The 21,531-nt window shown below is 42.3% G+C and overlaps 1 protein-coding gene across 4 annotated transcripts in view; it reads left to right on the top strand.

The window, feature by feature from the left end:
* The window catches only part of garnl3 (GTPase activating Rap/RanGAP domain like 3), a 136,984-nt gene extending 130,147 nt beyond the window's left edge, over window positions 1-6,837 (top strand). For all 4 annotated transcript variants that reach the window (XM_083794064.1, XM_083794066.1, XM_083794063.1 and 1 more), the window contains 4 exons: window positions 3,191-3,409; window positions 4,219-4,339; window positions 5,059-5,105; window positions 6,461-6,837. In XM_083794064.1, coding sequence (XP_083650190.1) covers window positions 3,191-3,409; window positions 4,219-4,339; window positions 5,059-5,105; window positions 6,461-6,591 — 518 coding nt within the window. In that variant the 3' untranslated portion in view covers window positions 6,592-6,837. The remainder of the gene's footprint in view (window positions 1-3,190; window positions 3,410-4,218; window positions 4,340-5,058; window positions 5,106-6,460) is intronic.
* Window positions 6,838-21,531: the final 14,694 nt, after the last annotated feature.

The raw sequence follows: 21,531 nt of genomic DNA, 5'->3' as shown, positions 1-21,531 counted from the left end.
AATTCTATGTCATTGGCCGCCGACCCCCATATATATTGTTCCTGCTTTCCTCACCCCCATGACCCGCCCACATTTCAGCAGTGGTGGAACATATTTGACTTAAGTAAATGTACTGTAGATGTACTCTGTTACAAGTAGAAGTCCCGTATTTGAAAGTAAAAGTACAAAAGTATGCGCATCAAAATGTACTTAAAGTACTAAAAGTACTCATATTGCAGAATGTTCCATTTCAAAATGTGCACCAAATCGTTTGAGAATATCCGAGATGGGCTATTTTCAAATGGCTGAAATGTATATAGGGTTGAAGTGGTTCATGTATGTAAAAGTACAAATTGTGTAAAAGTACAATATAGAGTTGAAGTGGTTCATGTGAGTAAAAGAAATGTAGTGGAGTAGAAGTAAAAGTATTACTCAAGGAAAGTACAAATACCTCAAAATTAGTACATTACTTAGTAAATGTACTTAGTTACTTTCCACCACTGCATTTCAGATACATGTACGGTGCCTCGCCATTGATTCCGTCGCGTGTGTGCATGCACTGTGGCTATTCCTGGGTTCCTTTTGATTTCAAGGACCCCCTTATAGCTCTGTGAGATGACACTTGTATGCTGTCAAGAGTTACAGACCTGTAAGGGTCCATTTGTCAGAGTTACAGACCTGTAAGGGTCCATTTGGTTCCATTTGTCAGAGTGACAGACCTGTAAGGGTCCATTTGGTTCCATTTGTCAGAGTTACAGACCTGTAAGGGTCCATTTGGTTCCATTAACAGAGTTACAGACCCGTAAGGGTCCATTTGGTTCCATTTGTATGCTGTCAGAGTTACAGACCGTAAGGGTCCATTTGGTTCTATTTGTGTACCCCCCCCCCCCCCCCCAACACACACTTTGAGAATGAGCTATTCCCAATCTATCTTAATGGTGCAGAACTCTAACACTGCTCCCTGTTGGCACAATCGAGCACTGCAGGCCGGCATGCCGCCGTTTTAGCCATTGCTATATTCCAATTCTGTTTCTAACTGTCTAACCTCAATATTAATTTAAATTTATATATTGCATAATTACAGTCTATGATTGATAATAAATGGCCATCACTGAGTGGTCACATTACACTACTAGGCTGGCTGATATAGAGCATATTGATCATTCATAATGCGATCACAGATGATCTCATTATGTAGGCTCATCAATCAGTCTAGATTCAGGTATATTGCCATTCACATGTGGAGATGTAATTATGTTGTCCCAGCCAGTCTTGTGTGAGCGTTCTCCTCTACTGGCATAATAGCTCACCACTCAAGTCATTCTAACTGCACTCTTTTAACACATTTTGACCTGAGATCAGATTCTAAAAATGTCTTCTACATCCTGACAGTTTTCTGAAAAAGCTATGTTTCTATGTCAGTCGTTGTTCGATTTTTCAAAAATAGCAGATCTACAAGCTCGTAGCGCGACACTCGGTGGCGCACTATGAGCTTGTAGATCTGCTATTTTTCTATAGCTAAAGCATAACATAATGCTAACACCAAAAGGGGTTCCCACCCAAAATGGGCTAACATGAGTGGATATTGTTGCTAGGGATGGAGCTCGTTCATTTTTATTGATAACGAGCACCATTGATAACGATCAGGCTTATTATCGAGCCGGGTTCTTATCGAGCCCACAATCGAGCATTCTCTATTATTTTGAGGAAAGACCGGAGACGACAAATTGGGAACAGAACCAGCCCTCGGTTGGCAGGTATCGATACACTTTTAGACCGACCTGTTTGTGCCAGCATGGATGATTAGATTTATTTCTTGATCTTCATCTTGTCTTGATTACTTTAAACATGACGTCATGGGCATACCGCCATGCTCGATAGCAGGCTTGATAAGCCCAAAGCGTATTGATACCGGGTACTCAATAAGCTTGTTGTCTGGTTTTTTTCTGGTATCGGGTATCGAGCTCCATCCCAAATAGTTGCTGTCGAATACAAACCTCGTATCTCCACATTGTACGTTGGCAAAAAAAACAGGTGATCTACAAGCTTGTTGCTATTTTGATCCCCTTGAACAGTGGTTTTTAACCAGTGGTCCTTGAGGGGGTTCCAGGTGGTCCCCAGCTAAATGATGGAGAGTCTGGAACCAAATGGACCCTTTTAGATCTTTAACTCTTGAGAGCGTAAAATGATGATATGAAAAAGGTTGAAAACCACTGCCCTTGAAAGTAGAAATGAAAGTGGTTAGTCTTTTTTCCATTTCCCGAAAAGTAACAGTTTTGGACATACAAGGTTTCTGCGTGGAGAGTGAGCATATCATGTTTAACTGTTCTCTCTCTCTCTCTGACGTTGGTCACTTTGTCTCTAGCAACCCTTCTCATATCAAGGCCCATTCTTTATTCAGCATTTGAGCCACATACGAACCACCATTTGATGACATTTAGCCTCTCGGACCCAGAACTAAAGAATATTTTGTTGTCATTGGATAAGATTTTGTCCACAATTCTCTAATTGTGTAGACTTATGTAGAGTAATGCAGATGTTCACGTTTAACAATGATGTAACTCTGGAGAGCGTAATGGGTCCATTTGGTTTCATTTGACGCTCTCAAGAGTTAGAGATCTAATAAGGGTCCATTTGGTTACCAACTCCATCACTTAGCTGGGGACCACCTGGAAGCCTTTCAAGGACCACTGGTGGTCCCCGGACCACTGGTTGAAAACCACTGGTCTATAGGCTACCATGTCTGTTCCGTTAGCTTCTCACCCTGACCCATCCATTATTACGTTGCATCATCACAGTCCTGTTTTCTTCAAAGGTTGTTTTGTTTTGTTTTTTCTTTAGCTTTGATTCATTTTTATGGCAGATTTGTTTAGTTTGGTTTTTCATGTTTGGTAAAGGCTTAGTTTTAGTTGAGTCTTTATTCATTTTAATTGTTAATTGATTTCGTGACGTGGATTAGTCAAGATAGTTGAATAGTTGCGATGTGACACGTTGTGAGGCGAAGACTGAAAGAATAAAACAAAGGACATCTTTATGATTCATTTTTTTATGATTTTAGTTTATTATTGTTTTCTATGTAAAGCCTCTTTTATTATTCTAGTTTACTCAAATGTTTTATTGTTTTAATTTTTTCAACCCCAACACAATTCTTTTTTTTCCCGGTCACCTTATGATAACCCTTTGCTTTCTTCCTCCACGTTCTCCTTTCCAGGCGACGCTGCCTGTAAGCACATCTTCAAGATCCCCCTGAGCAACCTGGTGGGCCGCAGCATCGAGAGACCCCTGAAGTCCCCTCTGGTCAACAAGGTGCTGAGCGCTCCTCTGGCCATCATGGTGGCGTCTGCGCCCCTCGTCTCCGCCACACACTCGCTCTCTCTCTCTCGGATGGAGATCAAGGAGATGGCGAGCCGCACTCGGAAGGAGCTGCTGGGTAAACTGTTCAGACCTGAACCCCAGACTAAAAATAAATGTTTACATTAAATCCCATTCTGACCTGAGATCAGATTCATACGAGGTTTCCCACTGGACACACACTGGTCTGATGAACCCATTCTGACCTGAGATCAGATTCTAAAAATGTCAGTCGTTCTTCGATTTAAAAAAAAATAGCAGACCTACAAGCTCGTATCGCGCCACTCGGTGGCGCGATATGAGCTTGTAGATCTGCTATTTTTCAATAGGTAAAGCACGACATGATGCCAACACCAAAACGGGTTCCCGATCAGAATGGGTTAAAGGGACCCCTTTTTGCAAAGAAAATTATAGATATTTTAGATTTTAGCATTGCCCATGATGTCACAGACACTGGGCTCACTTCCTTCCTGGACTCCAATTTCCATAATGCTTTGTTGCACTGCTCCTCCTTGTGGATAGGGGGAGGGGCTGTCGTACTGAGACAACATGTATAGTCCAGGAAGGAAGTGAGCCCAGTGTGTACAAATGGACCCTTACGGGTCCAGTTGGTTCCATTTGTACACACTCAGAGTTACACGGGGTCATTTGGAACCCACTCAAAGACATTTTGAGACCCACTGGTGTAGCAGAGTGTTTCCAGTGAACCAACGTGCACAATAGCAGCACTGTTTGACCAGAATGGAACAGAGCCTTCATTAGTATCATCAGTAACACTGAAGGGGTTCTTTAAAAAAGGGCGTGTGTGCATAGAGCCCATTGGGGGGGTCGTACAGTGAGAACCAGCGGAATAGCTAAGTGGAACCCTGATTGTTGAATATGGTGCAGGCCTGACCGAGGAGCCCAGCGGGAAGTCGGACAGCGGTGCGAGCAAACAGAGGAGGTCCCTCAAGAAGAACAGTGACGGGGAGCCCAAGGCGCGAGCCCTGACGTCCACTAACAGTGACCGGTGAGGGACAACAGAGTTTTATTTCTATTTCTATTTCTATTGCGACCTCAGGTCACAGTTAACTATGAAATTGTGCACTTCCTGTCAGTCTGTCAGTCAGTCAGTCATATGCCCCATATATGGTCATGCCTCGTGACATCACGTGATCAATATTAAGCCCATATATGGAGATCCCTAATGTCATCAATATTGGCCAGCAACTCTACCCTTAGATCTCCATACTGTATATGGAACTGACCTGTTCTGCCATTCCATACATCATGTATGTTGATCCATCCCCATCCATGCTTCCTCTTTGATGTCTCCCTTTTGACTGATACCTGTCCATTTAAACTCTAGACGGGCCTCAAAGTTATTAGTGCAGGCGCGCCCGGCAGCCGGCGAAAACTAGAGTTCTCAACGGGCCTGAAAATTAAGGCCCTCATCAAACCCTGTACACTCTTAGATCTCCATATATGGAGCTGACCTGTTCTCACATTCCATATGTTGATCTGACCACATCAAACCCTGTACACTCAAGACACGCTCCATATAGCCAGCCCAGTACAGAATTCATTCCATAATGTTGATCTGACCCCCCATGCCAAAGCGCCAGCGCTCGCCCAGCAGTCTGCTGTCACCTAGGCTGATGCATGCACGCTCTCAGGCACTTTACTGGTAATAATCCACATGAGTTAGTCATTAATTGCATTATTGTTATTGCATCTTTTTTCAATCAGGTTGGACTCGACTGATGTGGAAGACATCCAGCTGCATTGTTCGTCTGGTAGGCTTGTCACACTTTATGCTTTTATACTAATACTAATTATTTGAGCTAATCACAATTATCTCTGCATGATCCTTCTGTTTTGCAGCTGGATGAAATGAAGAGAGTCATATTTCCGTCATTATTTCCATGTTCTTTTCACCGCTTTCATCCTGGTGTCCAAACAGTTTTTCATAAATGAGCTAGAATTGTCCAAAATAACGAAATTGGACGATCTACATTAACCCATTCTGAACGGGCACCCATTTTGGTGTCGGCATCATGTTATGCTTTAGCTATTGAAAAATAGCAGATCTACAAGCTCATATCGCGCCACCGAGTGGCGCGATACGAGCTTGTAGGTCTGCTATTTTTGAAAAATCGAAGAGCGACTGACATTTCTAGAATCTGATCTCAGGTCAGAATGGGTTAATCAGACCAGTGTGTGTCCAGTGGAAACCTCGTATGAATCTGATCTCAGGTCAGAATGGGTTAAGCTCACAATGCATTGCATCACGATGCGACGCCTTGTGAGCTTTAGATTGCCTTTTTTTTGTGGAACTTATACAATTATCAAGCATATTATGGCCTTATTTTGCTTTTGGTTTAGCAAGCCTAAAAGGCAAAACCTAAATCGTCGCCTTCTTAAACTAATGTCCTAAGTCTTAAGTTTTCAGGAATATTTTTAAACTGATCCAAAACATAACTATATGATATTTATTTTGTCAGTTATGCAACATAATTAAATAAACTAAGAAATAGGATTAAACCTTAGACCTAGGCCAATTTACTTACTGACTGACGTCACAAAACCGTTGACTTAGGGCTTAGGCCAAAGAATTGCTTCTTTTGGCTCAAGTCACACTCATTTTACTAAAAGGGATCAGCCTTAAGTCACACTCATTTTACTAAAAGGGATCAGCCTTAAGTCACACTCATTTTACTAAAAGGGATCAGCACGGTCCTTTGGGATTTGACCAGAGGTGGACAGTGTCATAATATGTGTTCCATGGGATTTTACAATGAAATATTTAGTCGCAATATGTTGTATAACTAATGAACTAAAACAGTGGTTCCCAAAGTGGGGTCCGGGGACCCCTAGGGTCCTTGAGGGAGTTCCAGGGGGTCCCCAGCTAAATTATAGTTTGAACCAAATGGACCGTTGTGGGTCTGTAACTCTGAGTGTACAAATTGCTTCCATTTGTAGTACACTCTCCTTGAAATGAGAATTACTGCTAGAGCCGTAAAAACCTTCTCTCATGGGGGTCCCTGGCATATCTTTTTCAAAATGGGGGGGTCCGCGGGATAGGGGGTGACCTTGACATGAGAAAGTTTGGGAGCCGCTGACTGAACTAAAATGCTCCTGATCTTTGCAGCCCTATCGTCCGGTTCAGAGCCAGAGGCGGAGAAGGTGGTGCTGAGAGAGGACTGCCCCCTGGTGGCCGGTGTGGCCAGTGCATTCGGCCTCGCCACATCCTTCGAAGAAGACATCCTGGATCTGAAGTGAAGACAATCCCACGTGCCCTCTCTTCTGTTTTTATACATTTACACTTAATTTATTTTTTATGGTACATTTTATTTTCTCTCTTTCTCTTTTTTTTGATTGCAGCCTATGTATGTTTCCGGGTCCCCATTATTTCATGCATGGTTGGTTTTAGTCAGTTTGTGTGTGTGTGTGTGTGTGTGTGTGTGTGTGTGTGTGTGTGTGTGTGTGTGTGTGTGTGTGTGTGTGTGTGTGTGTGTGTGTGTGTGTGTGTGTGTGTGTGTGTGTGTGTGCGTGTGTGCGTGTGCGCGTGCGTGCGTGCGCGCATGCATGTGTTTTGTAAGCGGCCCTGCAAACCAATAACCCAAAGAGGAAATGAGTTTGTGTAGCCTATAAGGGCGTGGTTTATTTAGATCAATGGTTCCCGACCTGTGGGCCTGACATGGGGATATTGCAAGACTGCCCCCAAATAATTGTCCACTTCTAACCCGACAGAGACGATATAAAGCCTGGTGTTAACCCATTTAAACCTGAGGACCATAAAAAAAGGCTTCTAAATCCTGACACTAGTTTTCTGAAATACCTGTTTCTATGTCAATGGTTCTCAACAAACTATTTCATGTCAAGGACATCCAAACATTGTATGTAATTGACCGCCAACCCCCATCTGAAAATATGTAGTTCCAGGGACCCCCCCCCCCCCCCCCCCTCCAGAAGCAAAGATTTGAGTTAAAAAATGTTCGCTCTGAAAGGATACATATTCAAAGATTTGCACCACATTTTCAAGATGGCAGATCTACAACCTCGTAGCGTGGCACTCGGTGCTGCGCTATGAGCTTGTAGATCTGCTATTTAAGTATAACATAATGCTTAAAACACCAAAAGGGGGTCCTGAATGGGTTAAAGTGGGCCCTGATCTATAGGCAAGTCCTGGGAAGCCACTGATTTAGATGACACCCTGAATGATTGTGGTTTCATCCAAAATCAAAACTGAATGTATATCTAATCTACGCACCAAGGCACGACAAAAAACGACTTAAAAATCTTTGTGTTCACAATACCCTCTTGAAGTTGCTACAGCTCATGTGATGTATACTATGTGATTATTATTATTATTAATTATTATTATTATACAATCCACTTTTCAGATTGTTGTATGATATATGCTTATGTATGTGTACATCTGTTTATACATTTAGATGCATACACATTGACGGACATGTATGCCTTCATTGATATAAAAGAAAACAAGTTTTATTCCCGTATTTAGTCAAAGGGGTGATGTGTTATGCTCTTCTTCACGCCATCATTATTTTGGGTTTACTTGGTTAAAGTACATAACAGATTGACAGGGCTGGAAAAGTCTCACAAAAGTGCCATTTTGCAGCATTTTACTCTCCACTGACCGACAGCGCCCTCCACTGACCCCCAGCCGCAACAACCACCATGTGCTGGTGCCTGACAGCAGCCAGCCATGATTGTATAGTCCGTGTTAACACAGTTAATGCAGAATTACATTGCGTTCCCTTAAATTCACTTCATGGAGGCACTCCTTTAAAATCCACGTGCACTAAAATATCTTGTCCGCAAGAAAGAGTATATTTGAACCCTACATGACTTGCCTGTGAATGCCGCACAAGTACTATGACTTGTGTGCTTTTAAAAACGTACCTTTGGACACCATGGGATTTGCATTATTAAGCGTAATGGCATAATTCCCAATAAAGAATTTCAATATATATAATTACTTGCAGAAAAATGGATGTGAGAAAAGTGTGGATGCCTATTTGCGGTAAGCCTTATGTTACAATCAGTGAGAGGTATGATTCACTGTAGCTCAATGACTAGAAATACATGCCAACACTCAGGGGCGACCTACAGTCCATGTACACCAGTGGTTTTCAACCCTTTTCATATCAAGGTCCATTATTTGTTCTACATTTCAGCCACGGACCACCATTTAATTATACATTTAGCTAAAGAATATTTTGTTGTCATTGGATAAGATTTATTTGTCCACAATTCCATGCTGTATTGATGTTGGCACCATTTGGAGAGTGGAGACAGTCAAACGTTGATCAAAATAACAATTATTCTACTTTTTAAATTGTGTAGACTTCTTGCAAATTTATAGTAATGCAGATGTTTAACAATAGTGTAACTCTTGATGGTGTAAAATGGTTACCAACTCTCCATCATTTAACTGGGGACCACCTGGAACTCCCTCAAGGACCACTGATGGTACACTATTAATGCAGTAGTGGAAGAAGTACTTATAAGAGTACTTATTTATTAAGTCAAAGTAACGATACCCACCATATAAAAACACAAAGTCCTGTATTCAGCATTTTGACTTGAGTAAAATGCAGGAGGTATTGGCACCAACTTTATACTTCAGTGCCAAAGCAAATGTTCAGCTTGCAGATGTTCGAATAGGCTTAATTCTTTAATTAACGTCGTACGTTTTATTATAATCTAAATCTACAAAGCAACGAGTAACTAACGTTTTTTGAATGATTGTGGACTGAAAGTGTTCTCGAGTTAAGGAAAAGTACCTCAGAATTGTACTCAAGTACAATACTAGAGCAGTGGTTCCAAAACTTTTTCATGTCAAGGACCCCCAAATTGACACTAATTAGCCCGCGGACCCCCATTGGAAAATAATATGCCAAGGACCCCCATTGGAAAAGATATGCCAGGGACCCCCTGGCATATCTTTTATTCATTTATTCCAGTGGTAACCAAATGGACCCTAGATATTTAACCCTTATATAGCTTGAACTCTTGAGAGAGTTCAAGATTAAACTAAATGTACGCTTGGTTTCATTTTAAGCTCTCAAGAGTTAAATTATTGTTAAAACATCTGCATTACTAAAAATATATATTTTGATCAAAGTTTGCCTCTTATCTCTCCTAATGGTACCAACGTTAATACAGCATGGAATTGTGGACAACATATTCTTAAGTGTTGGGTCTGAGAGGCTAAATGTCATCAAATGGGCCTTGATATGAAAAGGGTTGAAAACCACAGATTTATTCCATTTTGAGCGGGAACCCCTTTTGGTGGTTACATATATACATTATGTTATAATTTAGCTATTGAAAAATAGCAGATCTACAAGCTCATAGCGCGCCACCTATGAACTTGTAGGTCTGCTATTTGTTTTTAAATAGGGTTAATGGTGGTGAACTGATGAACTATACATTGGCCATGGGCCGGGTCTGCTCACACTTGGTGGGGACTGCAGGACGACAGAAGGAAGCTGCGAGCAGCAGCAGTTGACTTTGCAGATGTTATGTCACACTTTGCATGAGCTTGTCTTGCTTCTCTTGCTGTCTCACACGCCTATATATTATATCCCCCTATCCTTTTTTCTTCTGTATTTTGCCTGTGAAAAAACAAACAAATAAAAACACTTTTCAACACTATTACACATTGCAGAACATAATGAAATGGAAGACAAATGCAGGCAGTGGGGGGTATTTTCTTTATTATTTATTATTATCCATATTGAGGGTATGGGTGACTGTTTCTCTCCTTTACTTCTGTCCACCCCTCGTTGTTTTGAACCCTTGGCATTTCCTTTGGTATCTGAATCAATATTTACAGTTTAGACTGTTGCTGAACCTCTCTGTCATTTCCAAGATCAAAGAAAGAAAATGTAGAAAAAAAACAAAACACCAAGTGTCTTAAAATATTGTATCGCCATCGTTTTTAATGCCAAGTACTACTTGTAAATGTTTGTGTTTCAAAATGTGGCCTCAAATTAAATGGAACTCTATTATTATTATTATTACTATATAAATTACTTTAAACAAGTGCTGTAGACCACTGCTGTGAAAGTAGTCAATTCTGTTCATTGATATGTAATAAATATTTATGAAATTTGACTGGAGTTTTCATCATATCATTATTATGATAATTATCATTATCTAATGAGCCACTTAAACCCTAATACTATAATTTTACAGGATTCCCATGGACGACACTAAATATATTTGCTGAAAATAGCTGATCTACGAGTTTACAAGGTGGTTAGATCAGTGGTGGTAAGGAAAGGAAAGGTACTATGTTTACCCAGGGTAACTGGACTAAGCTCAAGAACTTGTTTACAGCCAGGCCCTGCTCATAGAACATTTCATGGTAGGGGTTCAATGCCTTGTCCAAGGGCACTTCAGCGGTGGTAATTTTAACGTGCCGGTCCGGGGATACGAACTAGCGACCTTCCGATATCAAAATGGACCCCTTAGGTTCATTTGGTTCCATTTGTACACTCAGAGATACTGAGTTAAATTGACATTAATTTTACAATATAAATTGGGGGTCCCAGTGATAGAAATGCCATAGACTAATGCATGCATGTCAAACTGGGGGTCCTTGAAATTAAACAGGTTGAGAATCACTGCTTGAACCGTAGAAATATGGGGGACCCTGGCATATCTTTTCAAATGGGGGTCCGCAGGCTTATTAGTGTCAATTTGGGGGTCCCTGACATGAAATAGTTTGGGGACCACTGGGTTAGATGAGCAGCGGTTCTCAAAGTGGGGTCCAGGGTCCTTCAGGGGGGGGGGGGGGTTTCCAAATGGAACGTGTATGTATGGTGTAGGCAACAAATGGTGGTCCGTACCTGGCTCAAAATAATGCAGATTAATTAATGGACCTTGGAAGAAGAAAACAAAAAGTTGAAAACCGCTGTAGACTGATATCCCTATGAAGGGCCTGCGACATTTTGACACTGTTTTCAGATTTCAGTAGCATAATACTGCATAAACAGGTGCCTCCCATATCAACCAACCTGTTTGATTGATTTATTGAAATATTTATTAACAGTTTGTAGAATTACAGTAGCCTACATTTCAAGCACACACTCAATACAAAGACTGTTAACTGTGAGCGGACGACCCAATTAAGCATTACAATTGTTTACAAGAGGGTCCACCATGTTCAATTCATCAAAAGTGTGATATGGATGACGGTGGGCGTGTATATACATGAACATGAGGTCAGCAGGGTGGCTGTGGTGAGCACCTGCTGCACTAGTAGCCTATTACTAATGCCTATGCACGGCCCTCATCTTGACTTTAGTGCAGCATAACTCTATCATCTCTGCGAGCTGAGAAGCGACAGACTTTCAGAAGTGCGTCGATTTTAATTAACCAATTAATCAATTAAGCATTTTTAATCATTCAATTAATCAATTAATCAATTAAGCAATTAATCAATTATTTGTAATGTAATTAATGCTAATTTGTTAACAAGCTAATGCTAACATGCTAACATGCTAACAAGCTAATGCTAACATGCTAATGCTCTCATGCTAACAAGCTAACATGCTAACAAGCTAATGCAAACATGCTAATGCTAACAAGCTAATGCTAACATGTTAACATGCTAACATGCTAACAAGCTAATGCTAACATGCTAATGCTCTCATGCTAACAAGCTAATGCTAACAAGCTAACATGCTAACAAGCTAATGCTAACATGCTAATGCTCTCATGCTAACAAGCTAACATGCTAACAAGCTAATGCTAACATGCTAATGCTCTCATGCTAACAAGCTAATGCTAACATGCTAATGCTCTCATGCTAACAAGCTAACATGCTAACAAGCTAATGCTAACATGCTAATGCTCTCATGCTAACAAGATAATGCTAACATGCTAATGCTCTCATGCTAACAAGCTAACATGCTAACAATCTAATGCTAACATGCTAATGCTAACAAGCTAATGCTAACATGCTAACATGCTAACATGCTAACAAGCTAATGCTAACATGCTAATGCTCTCTTGCTAACAAGATGATGCTAACATGCTAATGCTCTCATGCTAACAAGCTAACATGCTAACAAGCTAATGCTAACATGCTAATGCTCTCATGCTAACAAGCTAATGCTAACATGCTAATGCTAACAAGCTAATGCTAACATGCTAACAAGCTAATGCTAACATGCTAATGCTAACAAGCTAATGCTAACAAGATAATGTTAACATGCTAACAAGCTAACATGCTAACAAGCTAATGCTAACATGCTAATGCTCTCATGCTAACAAGCTAACATGCTAACAAGCTAATGCTAACATGCTAATGCTAACATGCTAATGCTCTCATGCTAACAAGCTAATGCTAACATGCTAACAAGCTAATGCTAACAAGCTAATGCTAACATGCTAATGCTCTCATGCTAACAAGCTAACATGCTAACAAGCTAATGCTAACATGCTAATGCTAACATGCTAATGCTCTCATGCTAACAAGCTAATGCTCTCATGCTAACAAGCTAATGCTGATGTCTGGGGGCGTGTCTCTTTAATGTCTGGGGGGGCGTGTCTCTTTAATGTCTGGGGGCGTGTCTCTTTAATGATACTGGTGCATGGTACAGGTACACATGGTACATGGTACAGGTAATGATACTGGTACATGGTACAGGTACACATGGTACAGGTAATGATACTGGTGCATGCTACAGGTAATGGTACTGGTGCATGGTACAGGTACACATGGTACTGGTACATGTTATAGGTACATGGTACAGGTACACATGGTACATGGTACATGGTACAGGTAATGGTACTGGTACATGGTAAATGGTACATGTACTAGTACATGGTACAGGTACATGGTACAGGTAATGGTACAGGCACTGGTACATGGTAAATGGTACATGCACTAGTACATGGTACAGGTACTAGTACATGGTACATGGTACATGGTACAGGTACTAGTACATGGTACAGGGTACAGGTACACATGGTACATGGTACATGGTACAGGTACATGGTACAGGTACTAGTACATGGTACAGGTACTAGTACCAGCACATGGTACATGGTACATGGTACAGGTACAGGTGGTACATGGTACAGGTACACATGGTACATGTAGGCCAGGCAGGGACCACCGTGGGTTTTCTGTCCCTACCAGCCAGCAGTCGGCAAAACCAAGTGTCTGCTCCCTCATGCATCAGCGAACTCCGGGGAGCACTTCCACCGGGACCTGCGCACCGTGGGTCCCCGAGTGCCCACCCACTGAGCAAGCATATGGTACACACATCACACACGCACGCACGCAGGGAGCACCGTGGGTCCTCCGTCCCTACCAGCACGCACGCACACACGCAAGCACGCACGCACGCACGCAAGCACAGACAGACAGACAGATAGCAGACCTACAAGCTCATAGCGCGCCACTCGGTGGTGCGCGGACGGACGGACGGACGGACGGACGGACGGACGGACGGACGGACGGACGGACGGACGGACGGACGCACGCACGCACGCACGCACGCACGCACGCACGCACGCACAGACAGACAGACAGACAGACAGACAGCAGACCTACAAGCTCGTAGGTCTGCTATTTAAAAAAAATCACACATACACACACACACACATGCACACACGCACAGATAGTGTGCATAACAGGTGGAGAAGAAGAAGAAGAAATGCTTTCTGGTAAATCAAGTTTACCCAGGGTAACATCAGAGGGAAGCATCAGATAATTGTTTACAGCCAAGCCCTGTTCATATCACATTTCATGTTAGTGGTCAAAATTTTCAAAATGTCAGAGCCCTGATTTGAACCGGCTACCTAGCTCCGGACTCCGGTTAACAAAACCTGTGCACTCTCCATTCTGCCACGGGTTGTCTACAAAGCCAGTACCATCCGGGGACCACAGAGTGGGGCCATACCCTAGAGCTATTGACCACCCTGTAACATAATCCCTTTGCAAGATCTCGCTGGCAACCATTGGGGGAACAGAGCGCACGCATCGCCATTCCGATCATTGACTTCTATTGATCGGAATGGTGGGGTTTCTCCCCTTTGGGAAAGACCCCGCCACTCCGACGATTAAACACATCGCTATTCCGAACCCTATTGATCGGAATGGCGGGGTTTCTCCACTTTGGGAAAGACCCCGCCACTCCGACCCCCCCCCCCCCCCCCGCCTCCTATACGTACATCAATCCAGCCCCCCCACCACCCCACTGCGTGCATGTGCGTGTACTGTCGAGATGTCTGTCTGACGGACAGACAGACTCTATTATTATTATTATTATTATTACCCCGCCACCACACTGCGTGCGTGTGTACGTACGGTCGAGATGTCTGTCTGACAGACAGACTCTATCTCTATTATTATTATTATTATTATTATTATTATACTGATGACAGAGTATGATTGCCGGACAGCGAGTCTTCTTCAATGATCGAGAAGATATTATATAGCCTGCATGCTGCGTAGTCGTGTTGCCCAGTGGGAATATTAAAATGCAATAATATAATGCTTGTCACATATATTGTATTATAAACATTATCATTATCATCATTGTTGTCATCATCTTATTATTATTTGTATAATATTAGTTGTTATATAGGCCTAGGCTATGCTTCTTGTTATTGTTGTTATTTTCAATCTTCCTTGTGAGTAGGCTACTAATCCAATATTTTCATGTTATCTTCCTTGTGAGTAGGCCTAGTATCTAATATGCGCAGCCTTAAGCCTATCTTCCACACCCAAAAGTTCGCTTAGAAGGTCCGGATCAGAGACCAAAATGTTTAAATATGTTGCATTTTGGTCCGTTTAGTTCACACAGACTTTGAACCAAATATATGTGAACAAATTGATCGATACTGACAGAATATGCTATTTCTATGGAAAATTACTTCACTGCCAATTTGTGCCAAACCACACACACACACGCGCACGCACAGTCGCACACACACAGCACACACGCACACACGCACACACACACACACACACACACACACACACACACACACACACACACACACACACACACACACACACACACACACACACACACACGCAGGGCACATTTGAAAGAAGGGGGGAAAAGATTAGCCTATATACACACATGCATGTAACGTGTCTCACACACACACACACACACGCACACACTTACTGTTGTTGTGTGACCCGCTGGACCCTCCTCTGAACATGACGGAGGACAGCGCGGTACATGTCCTCCGTCTTGCCACTCAGAGAAAATCAGTGGGACCACCCGGCCCAGGTATAGGCCGTGGATGGTCACGAACTGATAATAGGGCCGTGGGCCGTGGGCACTATAATAAAATTGAATTGAATTTAATTGACTGTGAAACATCACTCAAAAAACCCCTTTGTATCAACCATGACAAACAACAATAAGCCCATCAAATTCATAAGCAGTGAAAATACAAGATATGACAAATAAAGGTATTAACCTTGTTCCCCTTCCAGCCATGAAGGCGCTAATAAAGTGGCATGTGCAGTTTGTTCCAGGGCTCTTTTGGCCATCCGTCCTTAGTTCCTTCCTTGACAAACTTCTCCATGTGTTGCCATTCCTTCTCATGGCAGTATCTGTTCCTCAAACCTCTTAGCACTGAGGTTGGCAGGTGGCATTTATCAAGTGCTGCTATCTGCAGCCCCATCCTGGGCGTTGTCCTCACAGTCACAGGTGAACTTGATCATTGCAATTAAACTGATTTGGCCCTGTGGGCAGGAAACCCTTACAATGAAAGCCCTGGAGAACTGACTTGGGGCAGGAAAACACGTCAAAATAAAAGCTCAAAGAACACACAAATTGACCATGGAAACCTCCCTGTGGGTCCGTTACAGGCCTACCTATGTTGCAATAACGTGGTTACGTGGGCACAAGAATTGGAGACACACACACACACACACACACACACACACACACACACACACACACACACACACACACACACACACACACACACACACACACACACACACACACACACACAGTCACACACGCAACAGATATGTCCAGCATGTAGTTGCATATATATATGCATACAAGTTCAGTTTTGCTAAGCAAAGAATTAATTAAAAAAAATAAACATTAAACGATAGAGCCTATACACTGTTCAAAGATAAAAATTGACATGCAGCCTACAGTGGGAATATATGAAATTAAGTGGGCTGTCCTATCAAAGTATCAATCATATAAAGAAGGCACTTTCCCGGAATTATTCATCTCTCTCTCTCTCTCTCTCTCTCTCTCTCTCTCTCTCTCTCTCTCTCTCTCTCTCTCTCTCTCTCTCTCTCTCTCTCTCTCGCTCTCTCGCTGTGCGCAAGGCAGCCTCGGCCCTTTACATATAGCCTACATTCCCCAGTCCCCACCGGTTCCGAAAAAAAAACGGAATCTCTCTATTCCAGATGGCAGACAAAGCAAGAATAACAGGCGAGACAGATGTACATCATGTATAAGTTTATTTGTATTTAATAAAAGGATAGAAATATGACCTGTATTAAAAAAAAAAAATCTGACTTTGACACACACACGACACGCACACACGTACGCACGAGCAAATGGAGTGAACGGAGGGTGCGGGTGTCCTGCAGTGCTGGACGCCTGGACTCATTATAGCCTACCGTATGCAGTCAATTATTATTATTTATTATTATTCTCTCTCGTGCGATCATGTCACATGTCATCCTGACCGTGCCGTTTGCTTTCATGGACAGATCATCAGCCGAGACAGATCTTTGTTTAATGTAATAAAATGGTCGGATTAATGACAGATTAATAGGCCTATGCTTCGACAAAGATGAGAATTGGCACGCGTGCGCGCGCGCGCACACACACACACACACACACACACACACACACACACACACACACACACACACACACACACACGTGCGCCTTTGTCTGTGCGTTGAATGGCGGTGTTTAATTCCGGAGGGGGGGGGGGGGGTGATTGTGTAGCCTACGTTTCGGACGCCGTTTCGGATGGTGTGTGGGCAACTGTGGGGTGCTTGGTGGGGGCTGGGGGAGGCGGGGTTGTGTGTTGGGTCGGAATGGGGGTGCGTCGGAATGGGGGGGGGGTGCGTCGGAATGGGGGGGGGGGGGGGTGCGTCGGAATGGGGGGGGTGTCGAAATGGGGGTGCGTCGGAATGGGGCGGTGTCGAAATGGGGAGGAGTCGGAACGGGGATGCGTCGGAATGCCGGTGTGTAACCGTCCAGATGGTGGTCAGTCCAGTGTCCACCCGTTTGAACAGTCTGTCCAGTCATTGGACCAGCTAAGTCCAGATGGTAAGCTGGTTTTTGTTGGTCAGTCCACCATTTGACCATCTACCAGCTTGGCTTTGCTGGTCATCTGGCCAGCCAGCTGGCTCACCAGCAAATACCAGCAGAATCCAGCCTTAGACCAGCTAACCAAATACACTGACAAACGAGTCAGACCAGCTGACCAGCATGTCCAGCCTGGTATACCATCTAAACCAGCCTAAGACCAGGTAAAACCAGGTAAAACCACATAAAACCAGCAACCATCATCAGCTGGTTTTTGCTGGATTTTTCAGCAGGGTATCTATCTATCTATCTATCTATCTATCTATCTATCTATCTATCTATCTATCTATCTATCTATCTATCTATCTATCTATCTATCTATCTATCCATCCATCCATCCATCCATCCATCCATCCATCCATCCATCCATCCATCCATCCATCCATCCATCCATCCATCCATCCATCCATCTATCTATCTGTGACAGTTACACACCTCCACCACCAGAGGGCACGTGATGCCATCACGTCACGTGACTGCGTCTAGTTTTCCATTATGGCGATGGCCGCTGTTGAACAAGTCAAACATGTTGTCGTGTCTCTCGGGAATTGTTGATGTTTGTGCCTTTATTACACATTCTATATTACAGTAGGAACAGAAAGCTTGGTGGAAATGTCTCCTAAAGGAGGCCAACAGCGTCAAATGGAGTCTGTACGGCTGGAGATAAATGAACAGCTAGCGGCGGTGGGAGAGGAGATATTGTTTGTTGTGGACAAACAGCAGCGTGGCGCTGCTGATGTTTGTAGTGTGGAGCTTAGCGTCAGAGTGTTTGTGTTGGAGCGCCTCAGCGCGGTGGGAGAGTTCATGGTCAACCTCTTCCAGAGAGAGATGGAGACACTACAAACTCTGCTGGAGACACAAAACAAACTGCTGGACATTGATTTTGATATGGACATCGATCTACACACTGCAGGTTAGTAGACTCTGAACAACACCAGCTTAGCTTAAGTAGCATTAAGCTATTTATTATGGTCCACAAAAGTCTACTTGAATAATCAAACTGAAAAGGTCAAATTAATAGCTCCAAAATAAATAAGAAATAAATTAGTATGCTAGTAAGGTATGAAAAAAGGTCAAAAACTGTATGCCTTCCCAGCCTCAAACATTTTCCATTGTTCTCAAAAGGCATGTCAAGAGACCTTAAACAGGCTACCCCACTTCCTCCCCCACTGAGCCTTTCAAAATAAAATACAAGTTACAATTCACTGTTCCAGAATCACTGCAGAGGAGGTTTTACTTTGAAGGGGATACATTATAAAGGAAGTGCAAAGAGGCTCACTAAATTGACATGACATAGATAAGCCTACTTAAGTTTCTAATTAAAGGTGGGGGCTTCTATTAATCCAAATTATAACTTTTCCAAAACAATATTTGATATACCGGTATATGAAAATGAAGTGAAAACAAATAAATAAAACAAAACTGGCTCCAACACTTGTCATGACACAACTGAAGCCAGTTTTACACAATCTCTACATTAGGACAAGAGGCAAATTATAACTTTATCTTTTCCAAAACAATATTTGATCCCGACCTACTGTCCCTTATTATCGTAAAGTTGGGTCGTGTACACTGTTTATTTTGCATCGAGGAGCCAATAGCCATGTGTGTCTGACTCTGTTGACTGTGTACGTCGTCTCGGCTAAAAACAAAGGGGAACCCTGTCTTATGTTTCACCGTACGACCTGTTGCATCAGCGTGCTAAAAAATAGCTGATCTGCAAGCGAGTCACGACGTGTCGCCTCCACAACACGCTGTGAGCTGGTAGATTGGCTATTTTCAGCACGCGTAAAAATGGAGGATGAGACATTCAGAAACTTTTGCCTTCACAGTACAAGCATCAGCTGTCACAAGTTGAAAAGAGATGTGGCATCATTATTTTTCACATGGCCCATATACGAGACAGAATCAAAATGGAAAAGGATTAGGCCTACAGATTCAGTGGCATTTCACATTGCAAAAGGGTGCAGGAAGAGTGGGCACCTAAACATTAAATTGGCTATTTTTTAAGAATGAATTTGGACATATTTTGTAAACGTTTTCACTTGTTTAATCCCAAAGGGGATTTAGCTTTCTTTGTTTAAAAGGATCCCTGGCCAGACAAATATGCCTTGAAACACTATACTTGCCCTCTATAACAAAAAATAAAAACACCTTCATTTTTCATAAAATAAAGTTGGGTAGTGTACACGGTTTATCTTTCTAGTTCTAATAGGAACTGCTCCTGTCGCAAGTTGAGGATGTCATGACATATGTCCAGCCCCAGGGAATGCATGGCATGCACATGCTAATAAAAAAGTATTTAAATATTGGTTTGATGCTCATTTTATTCTTAGGAAGTATTAAGTTGTTTTTATTAGCATATAAGCATTCCATAGGGCTGGACTAGCTCTGGTCCATAGCCTTACTGCTTAAGGCTATGGACCAGAGCTAGGGCTGGACCACACATGGACATATATCAACCTGCGATGGGAGCAGTCCCTATTGATTGAAAGATTCTCTCTTTATGAAAGAAATAACATATTGATATTTTTATTTATTTTTATTCATAGAGGGCAATTGTAATGTTTTAAGGCATATTTGTCTTGTAGCCAGGGATTTGGATTTGGACTATTCCAATAGGAAAATTCACATTTGTTTGCATTTATAAATAAAAGACATTTTGAGACAATTTATTTATTTTACTGAAAAATAATCTAAATTGAAACCGAAATCGAGGTTTCAGAGAAAATAATCGAGGTTATTGTTTTTGGCAAAATCGTGCAGCCCTAAGCACAACAAGTTTGAACCCATAATCATGTTTAGCTATGAAGATATTTGGCATAAATGGTCAGAGTCACAGGCACGGCGCATTCTCCGCAGCTGTAAGAAAATGATTATTATCAAACTGAAAGAGCGCATAGTATTTATTAACAGTTTGCAGAATTACAGAACATTTCAAGCACAACTCAATACAAAAACTTAACTGAGTGGACGACCCAATAAAAGCATTACACTTGTTTACAACAGGGTCCACATTGTTCAATTCATCAAAACATTTAGTGACGTACAAATATACACTTCTATTTAACAGAACAGGAATTCATCATAATAAAGGAAGTAAAAAGGGAAATATACAGTGAGGGGGAAAAGGGGTGGTTGGGTGGGGAAGAGTAGAGTTACGGATACATCGTTGAGACCGATGTCGGGCTCTACTCAACACCTTGCTCTGCGAGGCATTGTGAAGAGACTCGAGACACTCATTTTTTAAACTATGGTTATCCTGACAAAACTAATAGGAGAATAATCTTTGAGTTGACAAAAGCACTTTGAGTTGCTCTGCTGATGCTACCTTCTCTCTTCCCGTTCTGTCTGTGTGTAAAGAGGTTTCATCTGAATATGAGGAGAGGAGATCCAGTCTGGTCCTGGAGGAACCACAACCTCCACAGATTGAAGAGGAACAACAGGAGAGTAGATCCAGTCTGGTCCAGCAGGAACCACAACCTCCACAGATTAAAGATGAACAGGAAGAGGAGACTGGTGAGTCAACTTTGACATTACTACGTAGGAAGATGTGGTGCAATACTCTCGGGTAAAACAAATTCATATTTTATTAGTATTATTCTAACAAGACTAAAGGGTCATTCAGCAACTGTAACGATACAAATACAGTTTGGTAACTCATGGTCCCCTAAAAGACAGACAGACACACATGTGCCACTACAAAAGTATAGCACAACAAGTTTGAACCCATAATCATGTTTAGCTATTAAAGGGGGGATGTCACGGCCCTCGGGAGCTAATAATGCTATTAAAATTAGCGTCTTGGATTATGACATCAGGTCGGGATCGCACAATTTGACCAATGAAATTGATC

This window comes from Protomyctophum parallelum (genome assembly GCF_964188405.1).
Source record: "Protomyctophum parallelum genome assembly, chromosome: 21".
Lineage (NCBI taxonomy): Eukaryota > Metazoa > Chordata > Actinopteri > Myctophiformes > Myctophidae > Protomyctophum > Protomyctophum parallelum.
The sequence above is the reverse complement of the archived record's forward strand: the minus strand, read 5'-3'. Positions and strand labels throughout refer to the sequence as shown.